General features: G+C 42.4%; 1 protein-coding gene across 1 annotated transcript in view; it reads right to left on the bottom strand.

Moving 5' to 3' along the window:
* LOC134910910 (mucin-3B-like) overlaps positions 1-21,803 on the bottom strand; it is a 380,580-nt gene that overhangs the window by 96,774 nt on the left and 262,003 nt on the right. The window contains exons 35-40 of the mRNA XM_063919296.1: positions 8,812-8,937; positions 6,628-8,073; positions 5,773-5,906; positions 5,517-5,681; positions 5,179-5,325; positions 4,952-5,079 (exon numbers count right to left, since the gene is read on the bottom strand). Coding sequence (XP_063775366.1) covers positions 4,952-5,079; positions 5,179-5,325; positions 5,517-5,681; positions 5,773-5,906; positions 6,628-8,073; positions 8,812-8,937 — 2,146 coding nt within the window. The remainder of the gene's footprint in view (positions 1-4,951; positions 5,080-5,178; positions 5,326-5,516; positions 5,682-5,772; positions 5,907-6,627; positions 8,074-8,811; positions 8,938-21,803) is intronic.

Below are 21,803 nucleotides of genomic sequence, written 5' to 3'. Positions count from 1 at the left end.
TCATAATGCCATCTCTCGTGTTGGCTGACCATCTTATCCACCATTGTTTCAACCCCGGTCCCAAGGGGTTCTGCTGTACTCTCAGGGGGTTCCTTAGCAGCTCTAGTAGTATGGAAGCACTCCCCCATGGCTGAAGCTCCATTACCCCTATCTTCCTCAGACATGGCTTCTTCCTCCATACTCTCCGTCCATACCAAATGAATCTTGCCCCCGGGACACCCTCCCCTACCAACATACTTGGTATTAAGGTTGGATCTAAAGGGTGTTTATTGCTCATCAACAGAGCAAATGTGTCTCCATTCTGCCCTTTCCACCGATCTACCGGGCATGGATGGCTGATGCCATATAAGTTTACTACAGCCCGAACGACTATTTCATCACTAACCATAGACAGTTTTCCCGCGAACCCAAAACTGCATAAGGGTTCTACCCCCTTCTCCCGACACCACCTATAAATATCAGCACTGGTCACTTCTATCCATGACGTTTCTTTTATTGGGGTAAGTACCCTGTGGATCCTGGGTATTTAAGATCTCAGCAGTGCCTCCAAATGTAACCCCTATTTAAACACTGGGTTGTGAATCTCCTTGCCAATGTGCCTCCACCCAAGATATGTAACTATATGTACTGGTGAGCTTGGGATCGCCTACTGTATACCCAGGGTGTCACCTGCTACTCTTCTATTATATGGTACTGCTATCCCCTATATATAGACCAATAAACTATTTGTACTAACATATGACACTATGAGGGATTCTTACGTTATCGTTTGCTACCTTTTCAGGTTATATGAATATGAATACGACTCCACAGGTAAGTAACCCAAGGGTTTTCGTTGTTTTTTTTTGTTTTACTGTCATTAACAAATCAATAACAATACATCAGTAAAAGGAAAGCGCTTATACAATAACCTTAACAAATACTCTTACCCTCTTTATACAATGAAAATGCATGCAACACAAAGACGTAAATTGCACTTCATAGTCCATTGGACTAATAAGCCGGGTAGGTAAAACATTTAAAGGTTTAGAGATATATTGATAAAGATAGTATGTAATATGATCTATATGATATTTGTGTAAAAATAACTGAATAACTATGCTAACGGTCCTTAGTTTCTTATAATGTTCTCGCACTATGCATCCACAGTGAAATCTGATTTCCACAGGCCCACTAGCAATGTCTTTGCAATTACCAGATGCTATTCCATACAGCAATGTTATTATAGCATTTCTAGTGCTCCTGTGATAGTAGCTCCTCTACCCAATGAATATAAAGAACACTCGTCATTTTCTCCACACCAGCAGAAGTATACGGTTAGTCTAGGCTGAAGGTTTCCTTAGGATATAGAGTTAAGGATAGACTATACACTCCCCGTGTGGATGCCCTTGTTCTACTGTCCAGGCGATACAAGTTATTTAATTTTACTTAATGGCGATAGTGTGCCTATTAGAAAGGTTCTTTTGCTACCTAAGTTGTCACACCTTTGCTACTATCTTCTTTCACTTGAGCCCACAGATCTCTCATGCCATTGGTCTCTCTACATATCCTCTCCCTGTATCCCAGACCAAGGTGGACTGATAACTGGAAGTGTCCTAACTTGCTTGGGGGTGCCTTTGGTGAATCATTAAGTATAGGCAGAAGGCGTATTGTATCGGTCTCCCTGCCCTCTCTCCACTTCGCTATTAACTGTCCCTGGCTTCCCCACAATCGATGAGTAGTCACAGTTTAACGGGCCATGTACTAAGGGCAAACATCTGTGGTACAGCTGTCTGCCCAACTTATGAGTAAAAGCAGTCACTTTCCCTTAGGTAGGTATTAATGTAGTGGGAAATTGATAAGGGATAATGTTGGGTGTCTGTCCTTTTGTAGAGCATCAGCTCTTACTGATGCTTACATCTACTCCGTGGTATAGTGCGTGAACACTGTACGGGTACTGTCTCCACTTACAGTTACGGTGGAGGATTGTTCCGAGACTGCCAGCCACTCACCCCGACTCCTCCTCCAGGTACTAAGTGGCCTTTTTCCCTCCTGCGTGTGCTTACTTGCCTTGGAAGCCTGCCTGCTTATGCTGTGCGGATACCGGATGTAACCATTCCTAGTTTACGCTGACGCTACCACTCCATGTATCCCTTTTTCTTGCAGAGCTCCGTTCTCATTAGCCGGCAGCGATCAGGAGACGACTTGACAGTCCCTTGCCTCTCACCAGGGGTGTCCCGGTACTCTTGGACTCATCTGCTCTCCACCTCCGCGACACAGGTAACAGCTGAATCTCCGTCGGCAGCCTCCTTCTCTCCGCTCCGTTCAGCATCGTCGTCTCTCGTCTCCTGTACTGCTGCACTGTTTAGTCCCCTTCTCGCGCTCCCCCAACGATCTCTTCTCGAGGGCATCTAGAAGAGTCTCTCAAGTCCCCACATGCAAGGGGGTCCTTGTAGCTTCCACAGCATCCATCCCTTCAGCATATACCCAGGCACAAATATAACTAATATACAATATTATGGCAAAAGTACTGTACAACACTACATTCCCATTAAATATTTACACATTGCCCAGTATATACACAGTATAGGTGGCCTATATCTTTAGCGCATTACAACAAGTTTTATTAATTGTAGCTCCACGTGGGTGGTATATTTGTTACAATGGGACTGACATCTAAAATATGTGGGTTGAACCACTAGGATACTGAAAACAAGTTTCATGGAGCATAGAAGAAATATAATAAATGGAGTCACTAAGCATAGTGTCTCCAGACATTTTGCTCTTTGTCACGACAAAAATCCATCATCCCTTAGTATTACGGGTTTGGAACATATCCCCAAAACTACTTGGGGGTGGGGGGGGGGGATAGGTTTACAAAGCTGTGTAGACAAGAAATATTTTGGACCTTTCAACTCTTTCAACTCAACACACTTTTCCCAAGTGGCTTAAATGAAGCACTTGAGTTGAATGCTGTGCTATAATAATAACAAATTCATTCATAGTTAGGTCTAGTGAGAATTATGTATTGTGTGTATTCACACATACAGTATATGTATTGTTTTTGTTTATTATTTGATTTATTTTGGCTAAAGTGGTATATGAATGTACGATAATGAATATAAGATAGATAATAGAAATGAGTGTTGTAATACAATTTGACCACAAGATGGCGGTATAATAATAATTTAAGTTGGTTTATTAATTGTATAATGATAACATGAAATTAACCTTTGTATATACAAGCTGGTGTTCTGATGAAAGAAAATTCATACACTTATTCTTTGATAAGGTTTTCGTGGTAGAAACTGTTTTAAAGTTTGAGTGTCATGTGAACGTTGGTGTATACAAGGATTAACATAGAGAGATTACTATTGGATTGGACGATAACGTGGTCTAGAGAGTCACATGCAGCGGCTCCCTCTGAAGATAATCACGTGACGTCCAGTTTCCGGTCATATGATCGGAATCGGGAAGTATGTGTAGTGAAGCCCCCAGGCTGTACGTCATCAGGAAGTCCGGTGGGCTGGTCGGGTCTTGGTCACATGATCGTGGTGACAACCAATAATAAGAAGGATGCGTTCCAAATACAGAAAGCGGGTCCCGCGATGTGATCGGGAGCCGGCTTTTGAGGAAATTGACTTAATGGTAAAACTTCTTATAATGTATAAAATAGAACTTTGGTCATCTGTGGGAGTCTCAATGTCTGTCACTAAATTAGAGAGCTAAATATTAAATTAATTTTATAGTTTGTTTTGTGAATTAAGTATGACACACCTGTGATGAATGGGCTATTAGCACTGCTTTATAAATAGCACCAAGACACTGCAGCATATGACCTTGAAAAAGCTGTGTGAAACAATGAAACGCGTTGGTGGAGGAGCTGGACTCTCATCTATTCATTCAAAAACCAAGCCTGGAAGTCGGATATAGGAACACTCATTGGCGATTTGGATACCTGCAAACCTGGACCTGAGCTTACAAATTGGAACAAGCAGATTCTTGAACCAAGCCATCACAAGGTCCTCATTTCCAACTGCAGTTGGTAAATATTCCATTCGCATATACCTGTTCCTGGACTATGGCTATAACATATGGATGAACTTTAATTCTTTGAGTTCCAGCACTTTTTACAAATTCTATATATTTTTATATGGAATTTTTTATTGAATGCAGTGCTATGCTATGCTATGTCCTTATTAAATTAACGTTTTAAATAAATGTTGCAACAATAGGATTATACAGAGTATTTAATAAAATTGTGTTATTTTTATTTATTTAGCTCTCTAGTGCCAATTTCTTTCTGTGTTCATCTGTTTTCACACCCTTTTCACATTATTTTAGTATCAATGAAATGTATTAAAGAGCATTTGGAGCAGTTTTCATGAAAAACTCCCCTTTATATTCTCTTTTTGCAAACACTGGGTCGGATGTAATGAGACCCGAGTTTGGCGGCCGTGCAGGATGCCGGACAAACGCAAAAGTTTGATTTAAAGTTTGTTTTGTTTTAAAGGGGCAATCACTAACAAGGCAAAACCATGCCTTGTAAGTGATTGCTCCTTTAAAAAAAATGTCCGAGTTCGGACTGCATCCAGCAAGGCCGCCGAACATGGGTGCTAAGGGTAAAAAATATGGGCAAATCTCTGAAAAAGTAGTTTTCATACGTACAGTACCAAGCCCGGTGGGCAACTCCATTTGTAGGCTTATTTTCGCATTTGCTTTTGAGAGGGATCCAATCTGATCCCTTCTAGTATCCCCTGCGGCACATGCACGAAAGTACTCCTGGGTCATAAACCCGGAAACCCTGTGATCACAAAGGACAGCTCTTATCAGAAGAGCTGTCCTTTGTGATTTTAATAGCATTTCCAGGGGCATACAAATGTTATTAACCCTTATTATGAATGTTACACAGACCTTCGCCTTCACATGTCAAGCAATCAGTAAAATTCAAACAACAACAATCTAATCTCACCTGCAGTAGCCAATCAGTGGTTTGGGGAAGCGTACAGCCTCATCCCAGTTCATGCTGTCTTCTTTATACAACATCAGAACATAAGAGACAAACCCATCAGTGGTCAGCACAGCCTGGTATGTGTTGGTCTATACATGTAGGAAATAAAGAATATTTATGAACACATTGAATGTTTGAGTTAGTTTGGGAATTAATACATTTACATTACATTTGTCTGACCTACTGACCTTGTTATCATTGTCCTTTGCTGGATATTCGGGAACATTCTCCCAGGTGATTTTCAGTGTCCACTGAGCGGTGTATGAAGGGTTCATGTACCTCCTGATCATGCCCTCAACTCTTTCAGTTACAGCATTGTGTTTTTGGCTGTATATCTGACAGGTAATTATTAGCAGGTATTAATTATGTTAGGTCAAGTTACTGTATGTGTACCTAATGCGATGCATTCTGCATTCAATAGGTGTCTGATAATGTTTTTAATAAAGAATAAGGTGTGGCACTATGGATGAACCACATAGACATATACATAATTTACAATAAAGTAAAGTATGGTAGTAGAAAATACCTGGTAGTATGTAGTACCCACGTCCTTGGAGCAGTCTGCATCACTCCAAAACACAGCGATTGAGGCAACAGTATAATCTATACTGAACCCATTAGGTGGAGGGTTAGTGTAAGAGAAGATGTTATTTCTGGATATTGGAAAGACGATTTGTCCATTGTCTGTGTACTAGTAAAAAAAAAAACACAAAACAAAATGTCAGATTTTTCCATGGTCATAGACACAAGTGTAAATCTGGACCTCCGATATCAGTACTCACATATACATAATTCCTTATCTGGTTACCAAAAGGAAATCCCATTGTCGGTTGGAACAATGGAGAGGTAAAGTCTGTTGTTCTTCGGCTATAGCGTGTGTCTCCATCATCTAGTCCATAGTCAAAGAGTTGAACAGCTAAGTAAAAACCCAGAAAATGGACATTAAATAGAGTCATGCTAGAAACGAATGTGAATACATTAACTCTGATAATGGTAAATCATGTCGTTTTAATTTTAACATGAAGAAAATGTAAAGGTTTGGGTATGAAATACCGACAGTCAGAAGTCCGACAGCGGAATCCCGATAGCCAGAATCATGACACATCCTGATAAGTATTTTAACCCTGCCCCTAATCTTACACCTAACCTCGCCCTACCACAACCTAACCCTAACTGCCCCCTCCTGCAACCTAACCCTGACTAATTCCCATAGCCTAACCCTAACTGCCCCCTCCTGCAGGATAACCTTAACTAATTCCCACAACCTAACCCTAACTGCCCCCTCCTGCAGCCTAACCCTAACTAATTCCCACAACCCAACCCTAACTGCCCCCTCCTGCAGCCTAACCCTGACTAATTCCCACAGCCTAACCCTAACTGCCCCCTCCTGCAGCCTAGCCCTAACTCACCTCCTAGTGCCTAACCCTATGTGTCTGGATTCTGGCCATCGGGATACCGCTGTCAATCTTATGACTGTCAGGATCTCAACTGCCGGTATTTTGACAGCATACCAAATTTTAAATATGTGTTTTATAGAATTACAGTCTGATTGTAAATTGTAGAAATGTGTTATTACTTAAATTTACATAATCTCTCCATAAATTTATGATTTTTTTACTACACTGTGCTTACTGTACCTTTATTAACACTTCCACTTGTGCTGGACAATGTGATTGCTGAAGTTGATGAAGTTGTAGTAGTTTCAGCTGTTGAGGATGTAGTTGATTTAGTCGCTGAGGTTGTAGGTGATGTAGTCGGTGATGTTGTAGTTGATGTAGTCGCTGAGGTTGTAGTAGATGTAGTCACTGAGGTTGCAGTTGATTTAGTGGCTGAGGTTGTAGTTGATGTAGTCGGTGATGTTGTAGTTGTAGTAGTCGCTGAGGTTGTAGTTGATGTAGTTGGTGATGTTGTAGTTGATGTAGTCGCTGAGGTTGTAGTTGATGTAGTCGGTGATGTTATAGTTGATGTAGTCGTTGAGGTTGCAGTTGATTTAGTCGCTGAGGTTGTAGTTGATGTAGTTGGTGATGTTGTAGTTGATGTAGTCGCTGAGGTTGTAGTTGATGTAGTCGGTGATGTTATACTTGATGTAGTCGTTGAGGTTGCAGTTGATTTAGTCGCTGATATTGTAGTTGATTTAGTGGTTGATGCAGTTGTTAATTTAGTGGTTGATGTTGTGGCTGATGATGATGTAATTAATGATATAGTTGTTGATGCTGTTGATGAAATGACAGGTGTGCTGATAACAGGCATTGCAGTAGTCATAGAGGTGTTGGTAGTTTGGGTTATATATGCTGTATGACTTGTGCTTGAAATTATTGTATTTAAACTAGAAGTAAAAGAACTGGTGTTTGTGGCAGAAACTGGAGTGGTAATTATGGTCTGGCTTTCTGCTACTGTTGAACTTGGGCTCTGAATTGTTGAATTTATACCAGGAGATACACTGCTAACATATGACATAGGTACTGGGGTGGTCATTATGGTCTGGTTTTCTGCTACTGTTGAACTTGGGCTCTGAATTGTTGAATTTATATTAGGAGATACACTGCCGACATCTGACATAGATACTGGCGTGGTAATTATGGTCTGGTTTTCTGCTACTGTTGTACTTGGGCTCTGAATTGTTGCACTAGTCCCAGGAGTTACAGTACTGACATCTGTCATAGGTACTGGAGTGGTGATTGTGGTTTGCTTTGTAGATTCTGTTGGAGATGTGCTATGGGTGACTGTATTTAAAGCAGATGTTACACTTCTGGTGTTAGTATCAAGGACTGTAGTTATGAAAATGGTCTGATTACCAGGTAACGTTGGACTTGTGTCATGAATCGTAGCATTCTTATCAGGAGTTACACTACTGGTATATGTCATAGGTCCAGGAGCAGTGGCGTTGGTGTTGTTGTCTGATACTATTGGAATTGTTGCTGTATTTTCAACAGAGGTGACTGCACTGGTGCTTGTAACTGGCACTACTCTGGTCACAGTAGACTCAATGATAGTTGGCGTTGTAGTCCGTATTGTTGTCACAGTACTTGTTGTTCCATTGTTAGGTAGAGTTATAGTAGAAACTGAAGTTGTGGTATGTCTTGCTAAAAAAGAAACAAACAAAAAACAAACATATTCTGTATGTCTCATTTGCCTTGTGCCTTTTATATATATTTCTGTTTATACACAGTACATGTACTATATATATATATATATATATATAGTCTGGAAGTGATTTAAAATATGGTTTACTATGTCAGATACTGTACTGTATGTATTTACCACTATAAAGATTTATTGTAAAGTAATTTTTAAGATTAAGAGCAGGGGCGTAGCCAGAACTTTTTGGGCTCCATAGCAACATTTTGAAGGGGTCCCCATCCCAATGCTTTTAGAGAGATACTTCTCTGCAGAAGTTGTTAATTTTATGCCCTATAATAGTACCCTAGTTCATTTTCTGAACCATAGTAGAGCCTTATTTAATGCCATGCCACATAGTAGTGCAATCCAGTTCATTTCATACCACACTACAATGAGCAGGTTCAGGGGCATACCTAGATATATTGCAGACCCCAAGAAAAGTTTGAAAGGACCTCTACGTACCACCCAATGGAAAAATGTATATAACACATGTAACTTTGACAGGAAAGGTGGGCCCCTCTCAGCTCTGGGCACTGCTTGCATCTATGGTAGCTATGCCCTTGATTAACAGTAATAATAGTAAAATGGCATTACTCTCTGACGTGTGTTTTTTTTTTGTGTAAAAACACATTAATATGTGGCAATCATTAAATTGCTCTCTGGTATGAAGACTGCATGAAATCGATGCACTTTATACTCACCAACACACTGGTGCTTGCCGTCACCTTCATATCCAGGGAGACACTCACAGGAGTAGTTTCCAGGTAAGTTAGTACAATTGGCATTTACAGCACATGGAAACGTAGTATTGGCACATTCATCAACATCTGCAATGTATGACAGAGAACAGATCACATACTGTGCAACACAGAGGTTTGTTAGATGCACGTACATCTAAAAGTTAAGTTTCAGATCTCTATATATCATTATGCAGCGATAGAACCGATTTTCTAGAAAATATGCTCTTACCACAATATTATGACTACACTCAGCTATCCGTTAATACTAGATGCCAGCAGTAACAGGTCTTGCTGTACATTTACAAATGGGGGATATACAACCATGGGCTCTTCAAATAAAAATAAAGTTCTTATATGTGAGATACATTCCTTTCCACTAGATGCTTTCGTATTTCCCTCTTGATCCACTCTGTACTTGGTTTCCACTCAAAGTGATGAGGTATATGGAGGAAGTTTGAAACAAAAAGAAAAGGAAAAAATATAGTGTAATACAGTTTCATACACGGTGTTTTATATAAACGTGACTCCTACGTGAAAAGTGCTTTGTGTTCAATTTTAACAGATTTTATGCAACATACATAAAAAAGCTATTAGCCGTAGTTAATATGTGTCACAACTGAGGGCTGGTGACCATGACTGGGAGCCTCAGTTGTAGGGGCTGACGGGTACTTGAATTTAGGAGGGCGTGACCACGACAACAAGAATATCTTTAAGTGCTTTTATTAAACGAAAAGTCAGATAATGTGCAACCAAACAAAACAGTGACAAGTGAGTCTCTGAAATATTACTGGTTGTGACCAGTAATCTGAGGTGTAAGTGGTATGCACTATTGTACTTAGAAGCACAGGTGAAGCATAAGTGATGCTGGGGATCGTTGGTAAGCTTTGAGTGAAGCTGGGGTTCGCAGCTAGAAATGCACTATTGTACTTAGAAGCACAGGTGAAGCATGAAGTGATGCTGGGGATCGCTGGAGAGCTGTAGAAGAAGCTGGAGAATGGCTGCTGGGAAGCAGGAGTTCAGACACAGGTGAATCAGGGTAGACTGTAGAGGGTTAATCACTGGAGTGTCGGGTTACACTGCAGAGTGTAATCACCAGGGAGTCAGGCTGTACTGCAGAGAAAGTCCATGGGAGAACTGCACACTGGAATCACTGAAGACAATTGAAGCACTGACAATCTTTCCAGCCCAGGAACAAGATATTTATACCAGCTGGGAAACAGGGATTGGCTGGCTGATAAAGCAGAGTCTAGAGTGCAGCTGCTGGATAATTAGGTAGAAACTAGAGTGCAGCTGATAGACTGAAAAGCAACATGTGATGAAAGCAAACATGGCTGCGCCCATGTTAGCTTTTGGAGGGAAAGATTGTTTGTAACTTGCATGTGAGCTTTAACCATGAAGCTGCCAGAATCACAGTAAAGAGATTAGAGACAATGAGATGCAGCGTGCTGCATGCAGAAAGTGCAGATGGAATCCAGGCTTGGAACACTGGGACAGTCTCAGGAGGCATTTGGAAGGTAAATACTGATAATGAATTACCTGGATCGTGACAATATGTAGGCAAGATGGAGCGTACCACACTCACTATAGACAAATGAAGGATCAAGCTCATAAAGGTATCTTTAGCTGGAAAAAGTAAGCGTATCCCACTCACAATGTCACTGGAAATTATGAAGCATATCAAGGTATCTTTTCACGTGTTCCCCGTGTATCCCTTCAGATTACTCAGGCCTTAACGTCGGACTCGTGCATGGAAAAGGGGAACAAGAAATATCCAATGTGTAGTACAATCGGTCATAAATATTAAAAAACAATATTCCAAGATATAACCGTGCGTACTTTTTATTCCCAACTGAATATTATCACTATGCAGTGGTAATATGAACATACCCGACTTACTAGAAATCGGAAAAACATCGGCACATCATGGTATCTTTTGACATTTTCTAGATCAAAATCACAACTTGCGTACCCCAACTCACAATGTTGCTTCTGTTGTCAAAACACATCAAGCGTCCTTTTTCCTGGTGGCTTTTACCCGGATAGTTCTGCCAGAGTTTTTATTTCATATATTCCAGAAAAAAAATGATGTCCAACATTAAATGTTAAAAAGGACAAAGTTTTATTGTACAAAACCCCAAATGGATGGGGAAAATCCAATTATTTAAAAACACAGGATACAGTCTTAAAAATTACCTTTTTCCAGAGTTAGTATTGTTTGCTGAGATGGTGTGGAAAAATGCTGGCTGTTCACACTCCTTCTGTCGTCAATGCATTTCGGTTACCAACTGACCTTTATCAAGGTCTTGATAAAGGTCAGTTGGTGACCGAAATGCATTGATGACAGAAGGAGTGTGAACAGCCAGCATTTTTCCACACAATCTCAGCAAACAATACTAACTCTGGAAAAAGGTAATTTTTTTCTTAACAATATTTTTAAATAAATTACCTTAGAGATTACCTTGGATGGTTGTGGCTTTTTATTTAAGTCTTTTTTTTATTTAAGCTTTGCACTTTGGTCCTTTTTTCATCATCCATATATGTAATTTTTCAGACTGTATCCTGTGTTTTTAAATAATTGGATTTTCCCCATCCATTTGGGGTTTTGTACAATAAAACTTTGTCCTTTTTAACATTTAATGTTGGACATCATTTTTTTCGGAATACATGAAATAAAAACTCTGGCAGCACTATCCGGGTAAAAGCCACCAGGAAAAAGATACCTTGATGTGTTTTAAAAACAAAAGCAACATTGTGAGTTGGGGTACGCAAATTGTGATTTTGATCTAGAAAATGTCAAAAGATACCTTGATGTGCCGGTGTTTTTCCGATTTCTAGTAAGTCGGGTATGTTCATATTACCACTGCATAGTGATAATATTCAGTTGGGAATAAAAAGTACGCACGGTTATATCTTGGAATATTGTTTTTTAATATTTATGACCGATTGTAATACACATTGGATATTTCTTGTTCCCCTTTTCCATGCACGAGTCCGACGTTAAGGCCTGAGTAATCTGAAGGGATACACGGGGAACACGTGAAAAGATACCTTGATATGCTTCATAATTTACAGTGACATTGTGAGTGGGGTACGCTTACTTTTTCCGGCTAAAGATACCTTTATGAGCTTGATCCTTCATTTGTCTATAGTGAGTGTGGTACGCTCCATCTTGCCTATATATTAACCACGGCTAATAGCCTTTTTATGTATGTTGCATAAAATCTGTTAAAATTGAACACGAAGCACTTTTCACGTAGGAGTCACGTTTATATAAAACACCGTGTATGAAACTGTATTACACTATATTTTTTCCTTTTCTTTATGTTTAAAACTTCCTCCATATACCTCATCACTTTGAGGGGAAACCAAGTACAGAGTGGATCAAGAGGGAAATACGAAAGCATCTAGTGGAAAGGAATGTATCTCACATATAAGAACTTTATTTTTATTTGAAGCGCCCAAGGTTGTATATCCCCCATTTCTATTTGAATATTGTGTATTTCTTAGATGTTTGGTGACATCTTAGGGTGGTAAATTATCTGAGGCAGCTATATATAGCACCAGTGTGGTTGAATTTTCCATTTTTTGTCTGCTTGGTGTACATTTGCCCAGACTTGAGCTTCCAGTTACACTTCCATGGAAATAATTTAATAAATAATAAAAAAATACATATTTTTTTAATACTTACAGAAAAAAAAAATTCTTTCTGCGGCAGGGTACACTGTGTTCCACAGGGAATACACCGGGGTGTAGAGATGGATCTTTATCCAGGCACCAACAGGTTAAAGCTTTAGCTGTCCCAGGATGCATTGGGTCCTCCTTTATAACCCCGCCTCCAGGCAATGTGAGCTCAGTTTCGAGTTGGTACCTACAGAGCAGGCTAGTCAACAAGGGGCTGCGCTGGGTAGTCCTGAATAAAGCTTTCTAAGAAGACTTCAAGGGCCGCAGCACTTACATGTCAGAGTGACATTCTGTGCTGCGGCTCCATCACTTCCCAAGCGGTGTCGCATACTCCCGTGGCTCAGTTCCCAGGTACTTGCGGTGGAGATTCTCTGGCTCTAGGCACACGGTTGCAGACGCTCTCCTGGTTCGCGTGGCTACTACAGGGAGGAGGTAAGAAGGTCCCCGAGGCGGAACTCACAACTAAATTGCGTTCCGTTTGCAGTCTAGAGAGACAGACTGCAACGCTGGCGTGGACACTGTTACGCACAGGGACCCCATTATATGTGCCAGGGCATAGGAGTACAGGTTGGGTGTACTAACACCCAGTTTAATAAGACTCCGTAGTACCAGGCGGTGAGGACCAGCATAGGGGAGCTGGCACTTGACCTGTAGCCTTTCCCCCGGCCCAGTGCGCCATCACTGAGCGGATTTTCCCACCCTGGAGCTGCTTTCCACTCTCCCTCACTCCCTGACTGAGACGCTGGGCACCATCTTGGGTATAGCTGCGGCTGGTCTCCGGGACTGCAGGGCAAGGTCTCTATTGTAAAGCCGCCTGTATACAGTGCTGTGACTTTACAAACACTTAAGTATTCTACATATCTATTTACAGACAGCGTTAGTTAACAAGTGTAACTGTTACAGAATATATTTTGTGAGTATTCTGATATATACCTCCGGTCTAGGACCGCGCTGTGTTTTATATATATATATATATATATATATATATATATATATGTGTATGGGATCACATGGAGTAACTTTTTCAATACACTGCATTTTTTCAAGTCTCTGAGTGCCGCTTTATTATTTTGCATTTTGACCTACAACATCCGTTATAAGAGGGCACCGGAGCTACTGTACCCTACTTGTGGGAGTTCCAGTCCACACCTATACACTATGTGTGTGTGTATATATATACTGTATATATATATATATATATACTGCATGTATATATATATATATATATATATATAGTTTTATTGTCATACTAATAATTATCTGCATTGTCACTGTTACTGTGTGTGCCTATATCTGCTGTGTGGATTTCACTTTCAGTGTTTCCCAGTTATATATCTATCACTATATTCGGTACCCTAAGAGACTAGGTGTGTCAGGGTCTATTATATAGTGCGTCACAGTATTTACCTATTACGTGTATTATACTGTGTACTCAGTCACATAATACCAGATTTATTCGCAGGTGTTGTGTACTGGGGACTCAGTCACATACTAAAGAATTTATTCACAGGTATTGTACTCTGTCTGCCTTTATCATACTCATATGCTCTAATATTGCATTTACTGACAAATAGGGCAGTAAGTCCAGGGACGCTCCAGCATCATGCAAGGCATGCACCAAGGATTTACTTGAGGGGGAAGTTTTATATGATGGTCTGTGTACTGTGTGTCATACCTCTCCTAGTCAGTCCGCAGCTCCTGCAACCAATCAGGAGCCACCCTGGGCTATGTTCTCAACTCTGTTGGGTACTCTGGTAGACCATCTTACGCCTACTATGGGATCACCTGTGCCACTACAGCCATAAATTGTCCCTATGATTAATCCGCCTTGGGTGGATAATTTGTCTAACCAGTTGCAGCAATTAAACCAATCTTTGGTTAGACATAAACTTGCTATAGTAAAAGAAAAAGAACACCAAAAACAGTTGCGCACAGACCCTTAAAATGCAGCCCAGGTATTCTCACAATGGTTCACCAACCAATTGATAGAACAGTACAATACAGAAAGGAGAGAAACCCAGTGGCGCAAAAAGGTAACAAATGTATAAAATGATGTACAATGAAAGTCTTTCCTTTTAATGAAGAATCCTATTCATAGGAAGGAAATTCTTCTTTATGACTTTATCTTCCAGACGATGTACCTCAGACAGAAGAGAGAGTAATCCTTAGTGCAACACCGTTTGATAACTAAATTTATCACAAACTAGTGTAAAATTATCACACTCACATTTAGTGAATCATAAACAGGCACATCATCCTCCACTTTAGGGGATTCAAAACTCGTTCTCCACTTGGAAATATACAGGCTCAAAGAGAAAAGAAACAGATATAGTGCAACACTGTTTCTTAAAAGCATAACAATTTATTCAACATAGATACACTCACATTTGGCACAGGTATAAAAAGCATGTAACACCTCCTGTGGGAATAGACGACTTCTATAAGAATAAGAGACGGAACCAGCCGGTCCTAAGTTCATAAAAGTCGAAATCCCTGTGGAGTTACCCAGAGGAGGAAGAGTCCAGTCTCAGCATAAAAGGATCCACCAGCTTAACGCGTTTCGGACCAGTAGGTCCTTCTTCAGAAGCATGGTGGTATACAACACGTTGGCATATTTATATCCATATTCATTAGCATAATGGTAATTGATAGACACCCCCACCTCCCAGAGTAAAAAGCGCCAATATTCAAATGAGCCAATCAATATAGAGATTTAGCAATGATCAAATAGGGATTGCGCTGATATCATTAGCAGATTGCGCTATGTCACTTCCGGTATTGGCCGGAAGTTGCGCTTTTGCGTTCCACCGCGTTCCAATCATATATTCTTCAAGTAAAAGATTGAGCTACGTCACTTCCGGTATTAACCGGAAGTTGCGCATATGCGTTCCACCGCGTTCCAATCATGTATTTTTCTAGTGAAAGACAGGAAGTGGGGACGAATGCGTTCCACCGCGTTCCACGGGCGGATTTAAAGAATTAAACCCATTTTATTTACATCATTTACACCTTGAAAAAGACCTTGTGTCGAAACGGCGTTGGTGATATCAGACAGTGCTTTTTAATTCTCCTATATCGATACCAAATCAAGATCACCCCCACCTCCTATACGAATGGACGCTGTGTTAATTTCAAGCACCACCCGTTGCCATGACAAAATGATGTAAATAAAATGGGTTTAATTCTTTAAATCCGCCCGTGGAACGCGGTGGAACGCATTCGTCCCCACTTCCTGTCTTTCACTAGAAAAATACATGATTGGAACGCGGTGGAACGCATATGCGCAACTTCCGGTTAATACCGGAAGTGACGTAGCTCAATCTTTTACTTGAAGAATATATGATTGGAACGCGGTGGAACGCAAAAGCGCAACTTCCGGCCAATACCGGAAGTGACATAGCGCAATCTGCTAATGATATCAGCGCAATCCCTATTTGATCATTGCTAAATCTCTATATTGATTGGCTCATTTGAATATTGGCGCTTTTTACTCTGGGAGGTGGGGGTGTCTATCAATTACCATTATGCTAATGAATATGGATATAAATATGCCAACGTGTTGTATACCACCATGCTTCTGAAGAAGGACCTACTGGTCCGAAACGCGTTAAGCTGGTGGATCCTTTTATGCTGAGACTGGACTCTTCCTCCTCTGGGTAACTCCACAGGGATTTCGACTTTTATGAACTTAGGACCGGCTGGTTCCGTCTCTTATTCTTATAGAAGTCGTCTATTCCCACAGGAGGTGTTACATGCTTTTTATACCTGTGCCAAATGTGAGTGTATCTATGTTGAATAAATTGTTATGCTTTGAAGAAACAGTGTTGCACTATATCTGTTTCTTTTCTCTTTGAGCCTGTATATTTCCAAGTGGAGAACGAGTTTTGAATCCCCTAAAGTGGAGGATGATGTGCCTGTTTATGATTCACTAAATGTGAGTGTGATAATTTTACACTAGTTTGTGATAAATTTAGTTATCAAACGGTGTTGCACTAAGGATTACTCTCTCTTCTGTCTGAGGTACATCGTCTGGAAGATAAAGTCATAAAGAAGAATTTCCTTCCTATGAATAGGATTCTTCATTAAAAGGAAAGACTTTCATTGTACATCATTTTATACATTTGTTACCTTTTTGCGCCACTGGGTTTCTCTCCTTTCTGTATTATAAACTTGCTATAGGTCACACTCGTGTCCCTGGGTCATCTAAGTGGGCTGCCTCCTCCTCACAATCCACGCATCTGACAGAAGTTTCTTCTGAGGAGGATGGGGAACAAACTGTCTTTTCAGACACTGAATTAGATGCTTTTGACGAGGAATCTTCTTTACAGGTGGATGTCCTTGACTTGTTGGTTGCTATTAGACAGATCCTCCAAATATCTGATGATGATGATGATGATGATGATGATGATTAGGATTCCACTACGGTGTCTAAGAAACCTGACAAGTTTAAACGTCAGAAGGTAGCTAAAACTCTATTACCACATTCTGACCATTTAGTGGGCATACGCCGAGAACGCTGGTCTGAGCCAGGGAAGAAATTCCCCATACCTAAACGGGCCTTAGCTCAATATCCTCTCCCTGCAGAGTTATGCAACAAGTGAGAAAACCCACCACAGGTGGATTCCCATGTCACCCGTTTAGTGGTGTCTTCTACTCTGCCTGTCACCACTGTCACCTCACTAAAGGAACATACAGATAAATGTGTGTAGGGATGCCTGAAATCTATTTACTCCCTAACAGGTGCAGTACATAGACCCACTATTGCAGCCTCCTGGGCTGCAAAAGGTATTGAAGCATAGGTTCAAGCATTGGAGGAAGAGCTACCCGATGATTTATATGAATAGGCCAGACAATACCTGTCTCACATTACCACCGCCGCCTGTAGCAGGTGTGTTGGTGGCTAAGGCTTCGACAACGTCTGTCCTAACGCGCCGTATGCTGTGGTTGAGGTCATGGAAGGTGGACCTGGACTCCAAAAAGACTTTGGAGGTATTCCCTTTTAAGGGAGACAATTGTGTCTGATTTAGCGGCTGCTAAAACTGCATTTCTCCCAAATTCTACTCTTTTCTGGTACCACTTTTCGTTTCGTTCCTTTTGGCCTCATGGGAAAACAAAAGGTCAGGCATACCTGAGACAGTCTCGTGCTACCAAAACCAAAGCCCAAGGCAAAGCAGTCCTGGGCGGCCCGTCAGACTGCTTCTAAACAAGACAAACCTGTCGCATGACGGGGTGGGCCTCCCCCTGGGGGATCCCAGGGTGGGGGCGTGACTTCTATAGTTCACCCAGGTCTGGTTAAAGACCACTTCAGATGCTTGGGCGCGGGAAGTCGCCTCACGGGTACACAGACTCCTTCAGGAGACATCCCCCTCGCCAGTTTTGCACCACGGTTGTCCCTTTGGATCCATTAAAAGCGCAAGCTCTACAATTGGTTGTGAGTTCTCTCCTGGATAAAGGAGTGGTGGTGCCGGTACCTTTGTCCCAGAGAGGCAAAGGATACTACTTGACCCTGTTTCTAGTTCTGAAACCCAATGGGTCTTTCCGGCCTATACTCAACCTCATATCATTGAAGAAGTTTGTGAGAGTGTCCAAGTTCCATATGGAAATTCTGTGCTCAACTGTACTGGCCAAGAAACCTGCATATACCTATTGCCATGTCGTATCAGCAGTATCTGTGGTTTGCTATTGGCAACATCCACTATCAGTTTCAGGCTCTGCCATTTGAACTGGCTGCGGCACCTCGGATCTTCACCAAGGTTATGGTTGTGATGACAGCTTATCTCCATCGCCAGGGAATCAGGATCCTGCAGTATCTGGACGACTTGCTGATCCTGGCAAACTCCCACGATGTCCTTCTCAGTCATCTACAACTGACAGTCAGCTTCCTACAAGCCCACAAGTGGCTCATCAATTGGAAGAAGTCCTTGCTGGTCGCAGTTTAGAGCATGGTGCACCTGGAGGCACTGTTGGACACGCACAGTCAAAGACTGTTTCTGTCTCCAGAGAAGGTTCTGAAGCTTCAGGACAGGATAAGATGTTTCCTTTGTCATCCCAGAGGGCCTATACACTCGGCGATGCAAGTATTTGGCCTGATGGTGTCGGCATTCTACATGGTGGAGTACGCGCAATTTCATTCTCGCCCTCTGCAGAGGTTAATCCTTTCCAAATGGGATGGCCTGCCTCATCGGATCAGATCTCATATGATCACTTTGACTCCGGAGGTTCATCTGTCACTGACCTGGTGGCTTCAGGACCAGCAATTAAGCAGGGGCCGTCCCTTCAGGATACCCAACTGGGTCCTGCTGACAACGGACGCTAGTCTGAGGGGATGGGGCGTGGTATTGGAGCAACACTCTTTTCAGGGACAGTGGACAAAGGAGGAATTGCTCCTCCTGATAAACATTCTGAAGTCGCTGTCAGTGTTCAATGCATTGTCTCTTGCCCTGCCCCAAGTACAGAACAGGCCTGTTCAAGTACGGTCAGACAACGCCACCACGGTGGCATACATCAACCATCAAGGTCGCACTCGAAGCCGCATAGCAATGATGGAAGTGTCAAAAATCCTTCAATGGGCGGAACGCCATCTGCCTGCAATATTGGCAGTGTCCATTTCGGGTGTCCTCAACTGGGAAGTGGACTTCCTCAGTCACCAGGAAATGCACGCCAGAGAGTGGAGCCTTCATCCGGAGGTCTTTCAACTCCTAGTGGACAAGTGGAGCCTACCAGATATAGACCTGATGGCGTCTCGACTCAATCACAAAGTTACGGTCTTCGGATCAAGGACCAGGGATCCTCAAGCAGCGTACGTGGACACACTAGCCATTCCATGGAACGTTCGGCTGCCTTACGTGTTCTCTCCAGTGTCACTCCTGCCCAGGGTACTGCGGAAGATCAAGCAAGAAGGAGGAATACTACTTCTAGTCGCTCCAGCGTGGCCCAGACGGCATTGGTTCTCAGACCTGCAGGGTCTATAGACAGAGCGTCCTCTTCTACTTCCTCAACGGCCAGACCTCCTTGTACAGGGCCCTTGTCTCTATCCAGACCTGTCCAGATTGGCTTTGATGGCATGGCTATTGAAGCTTCACTCCTAAGGGCAAAAGGATTTTCTGAGGCGGTCATCCAAACTGAGTCTGGAATTCTGCTGATAAGAACTATGATGCATACAGATTCAAAACATCCAGAATCCCGGCTTTCCTGCAACAAGGCCTGGACTTAGGCCTTCGTCTGGCCTCCTTCAAGGTTCACATATCTGCCTTGTCAGTGTGGTTTCAGAGAAAGATTGTGTCTATACCTGACGTTTATACATTCACTCAGGGCGTATTGTGGATTCAGCCTCCCTATGTCCCTCCTGTGGCTCCATGGGATTTGTCTGTTGTCCTGAATGCCCTGCAAGAATCTCCATTTGAACCTCTTGTGTCAGTGGACTTTTAAATGGCTTACAGCTAAGGTCCTGTTCTTATTGGCTATTGCCTCTGCCAGAAGGGTGTTGGACTTAGGCGCTTTGTCCTGTCGTCCACCCTTTCTGATATTTCATCGTGACCGAGCAGTTCTTAGAACTCGCCCTGGTTATTTACCTAAGGTGGTGTCATCTTTTCACCTTAATCAAGAGATTGTGGTTCCAGCCTTTACCTCTTCTGAATTGTCCTCCAAAGAACGGTCTTTGGATGTGGTATGGGCTCTCCACTTATATGTGGAAAGAACTGCCTTTATTAGGAGGTCAGACACCCTTTTTGTACTGTTTGGTTTCCACAAACGTGGCTGGCCTGCGAGTAGGCAAACCTTGGCCAGATAGATTAAATTGATGATTGCAGATCCTGCTGCTATTAAAGCCCATTCTACTCGGTCTGTTGGACCTTCTTGGGCGGCCCGCCGGGGCGCGTCCGCTGAACAATTTTGCAAGGCGGCTACATGGTCCTCTGTGAACATGTTCATTAGGTTCTTTGCCTTTGATACTTCCGCCTCCCAGGATGCTTCCTTTGAATGCCGGGATCTCATACTCGCTAAGGAGCCCTCCCTTGAGGAACTGCTTTAGGATATCTCTGATGTATTCCCTGTGGAACACAGTGTACCCTGCTGCAGAAAAGGATATTTATGGTAGACTTACCATTGTTAAATCTTTTTCTGCGAGGTACACTGGGTTCCACAGAGCGCCCACCCTGATGCACCTAGCTTCTATGGGTTTGTACGGCATTTGCTGCTGGTCCCTTCTCCTGTTGTAAGGATGTGGTTCTATGTGACTAACATCTGCCTTCTCTTTTACCTGCTACTGCACTGGACTGGTTAACGAAACTGAGCTCACAGTGCCTGGAGGCGGGGTTATAGAGGAGGTACCAATGCATCCTGGGACAGCTAAAGCTTTAACCTGTTGGTGTCTGGATCAAGATCCATCACTACACCCCAATGTATTCCCTGTGGAACCCAGTGTACCTTGCAGAAAGAGATTTAACAATGGTAAGTCTACCATAAATCTTTTTTTAAGTGGGATGTAGTTAATATACCGGCTGTCAGGATCCCGGCGTTCAGGAGCCTGACAGCCGGAATCCTAACAGCCAGTAAAATTCTGGTGGTCGGAATATCGACTGCTCCGTGCCACCACCCGAGGGAGAATAGAACCCATGGTAAGCAAAGCTCGACACCAGACCTGAAGCGTGGCGAGTCCATGAGCGGACTCGCTGCACTTGCTGCCAGTATTCTGGCTGGCGGGATGCCGCTGGCGAGATCCTGACAGCCGGCATCCCATCAGCCGGGATATCACACTGAATCCATTTAAATAAATAAATAAATAAATATTTTTTCCTTCACTGCCCCCTTATTGGAGGATAGCGCAGGTACTTATACAGCTGCTGTCCTGGTTACATGGACAGTAATTAGCAAAGCATGTGGAAACAGGATGCGGTCAAAATCCCAGCAGTAGGGATCCCAACAGTCAGAAGACCGACAGTGGGATCCTAACAGTCACTCTGGGGTCATTTTACAAAGCCTTGAATGGAGATAAAGTACCAGACAATCGGCTCCTAACTATCATGTCACAGACTGGGTTTGAAAAATAACAGTTAGGAGCTGATTGGCTCACACTTTATCTCCATCTAAGGCTTAGTAAATAGACCCCAGAATCTGGACAGATCCCACCGGTAAGTATTTATCTGGTTAGGGTTAAGCACTAGTGGGAGGGTTAGGGTTAGGCTGTGGGGGTGATGGCGGATAGGGTTAGGCTTTGGGTAGGAGACAGTTAGGGTCAGGCTGTGGGAGAGGATGTTTAGGGTTAGGCTGCAGAA

Source organism: Pseudophryne corroboree, chromosome 4 (genome assembly GCF_028390025.1).
Source record: "Pseudophryne corroboree isolate aPseCor3 chromosome 4, aPseCor3.hap2, whole genome shotgun sequence".
Lineage (NCBI taxonomy): Eukaryota > Metazoa > Chordata > Amphibia > Anura > Myobatrachidae > Pseudophryne > Pseudophryne corroboree.
Note: the sequence above shows the minus strand (reverse complement) of the source record. Positions and strands in the feature narration are given on the sequence as shown.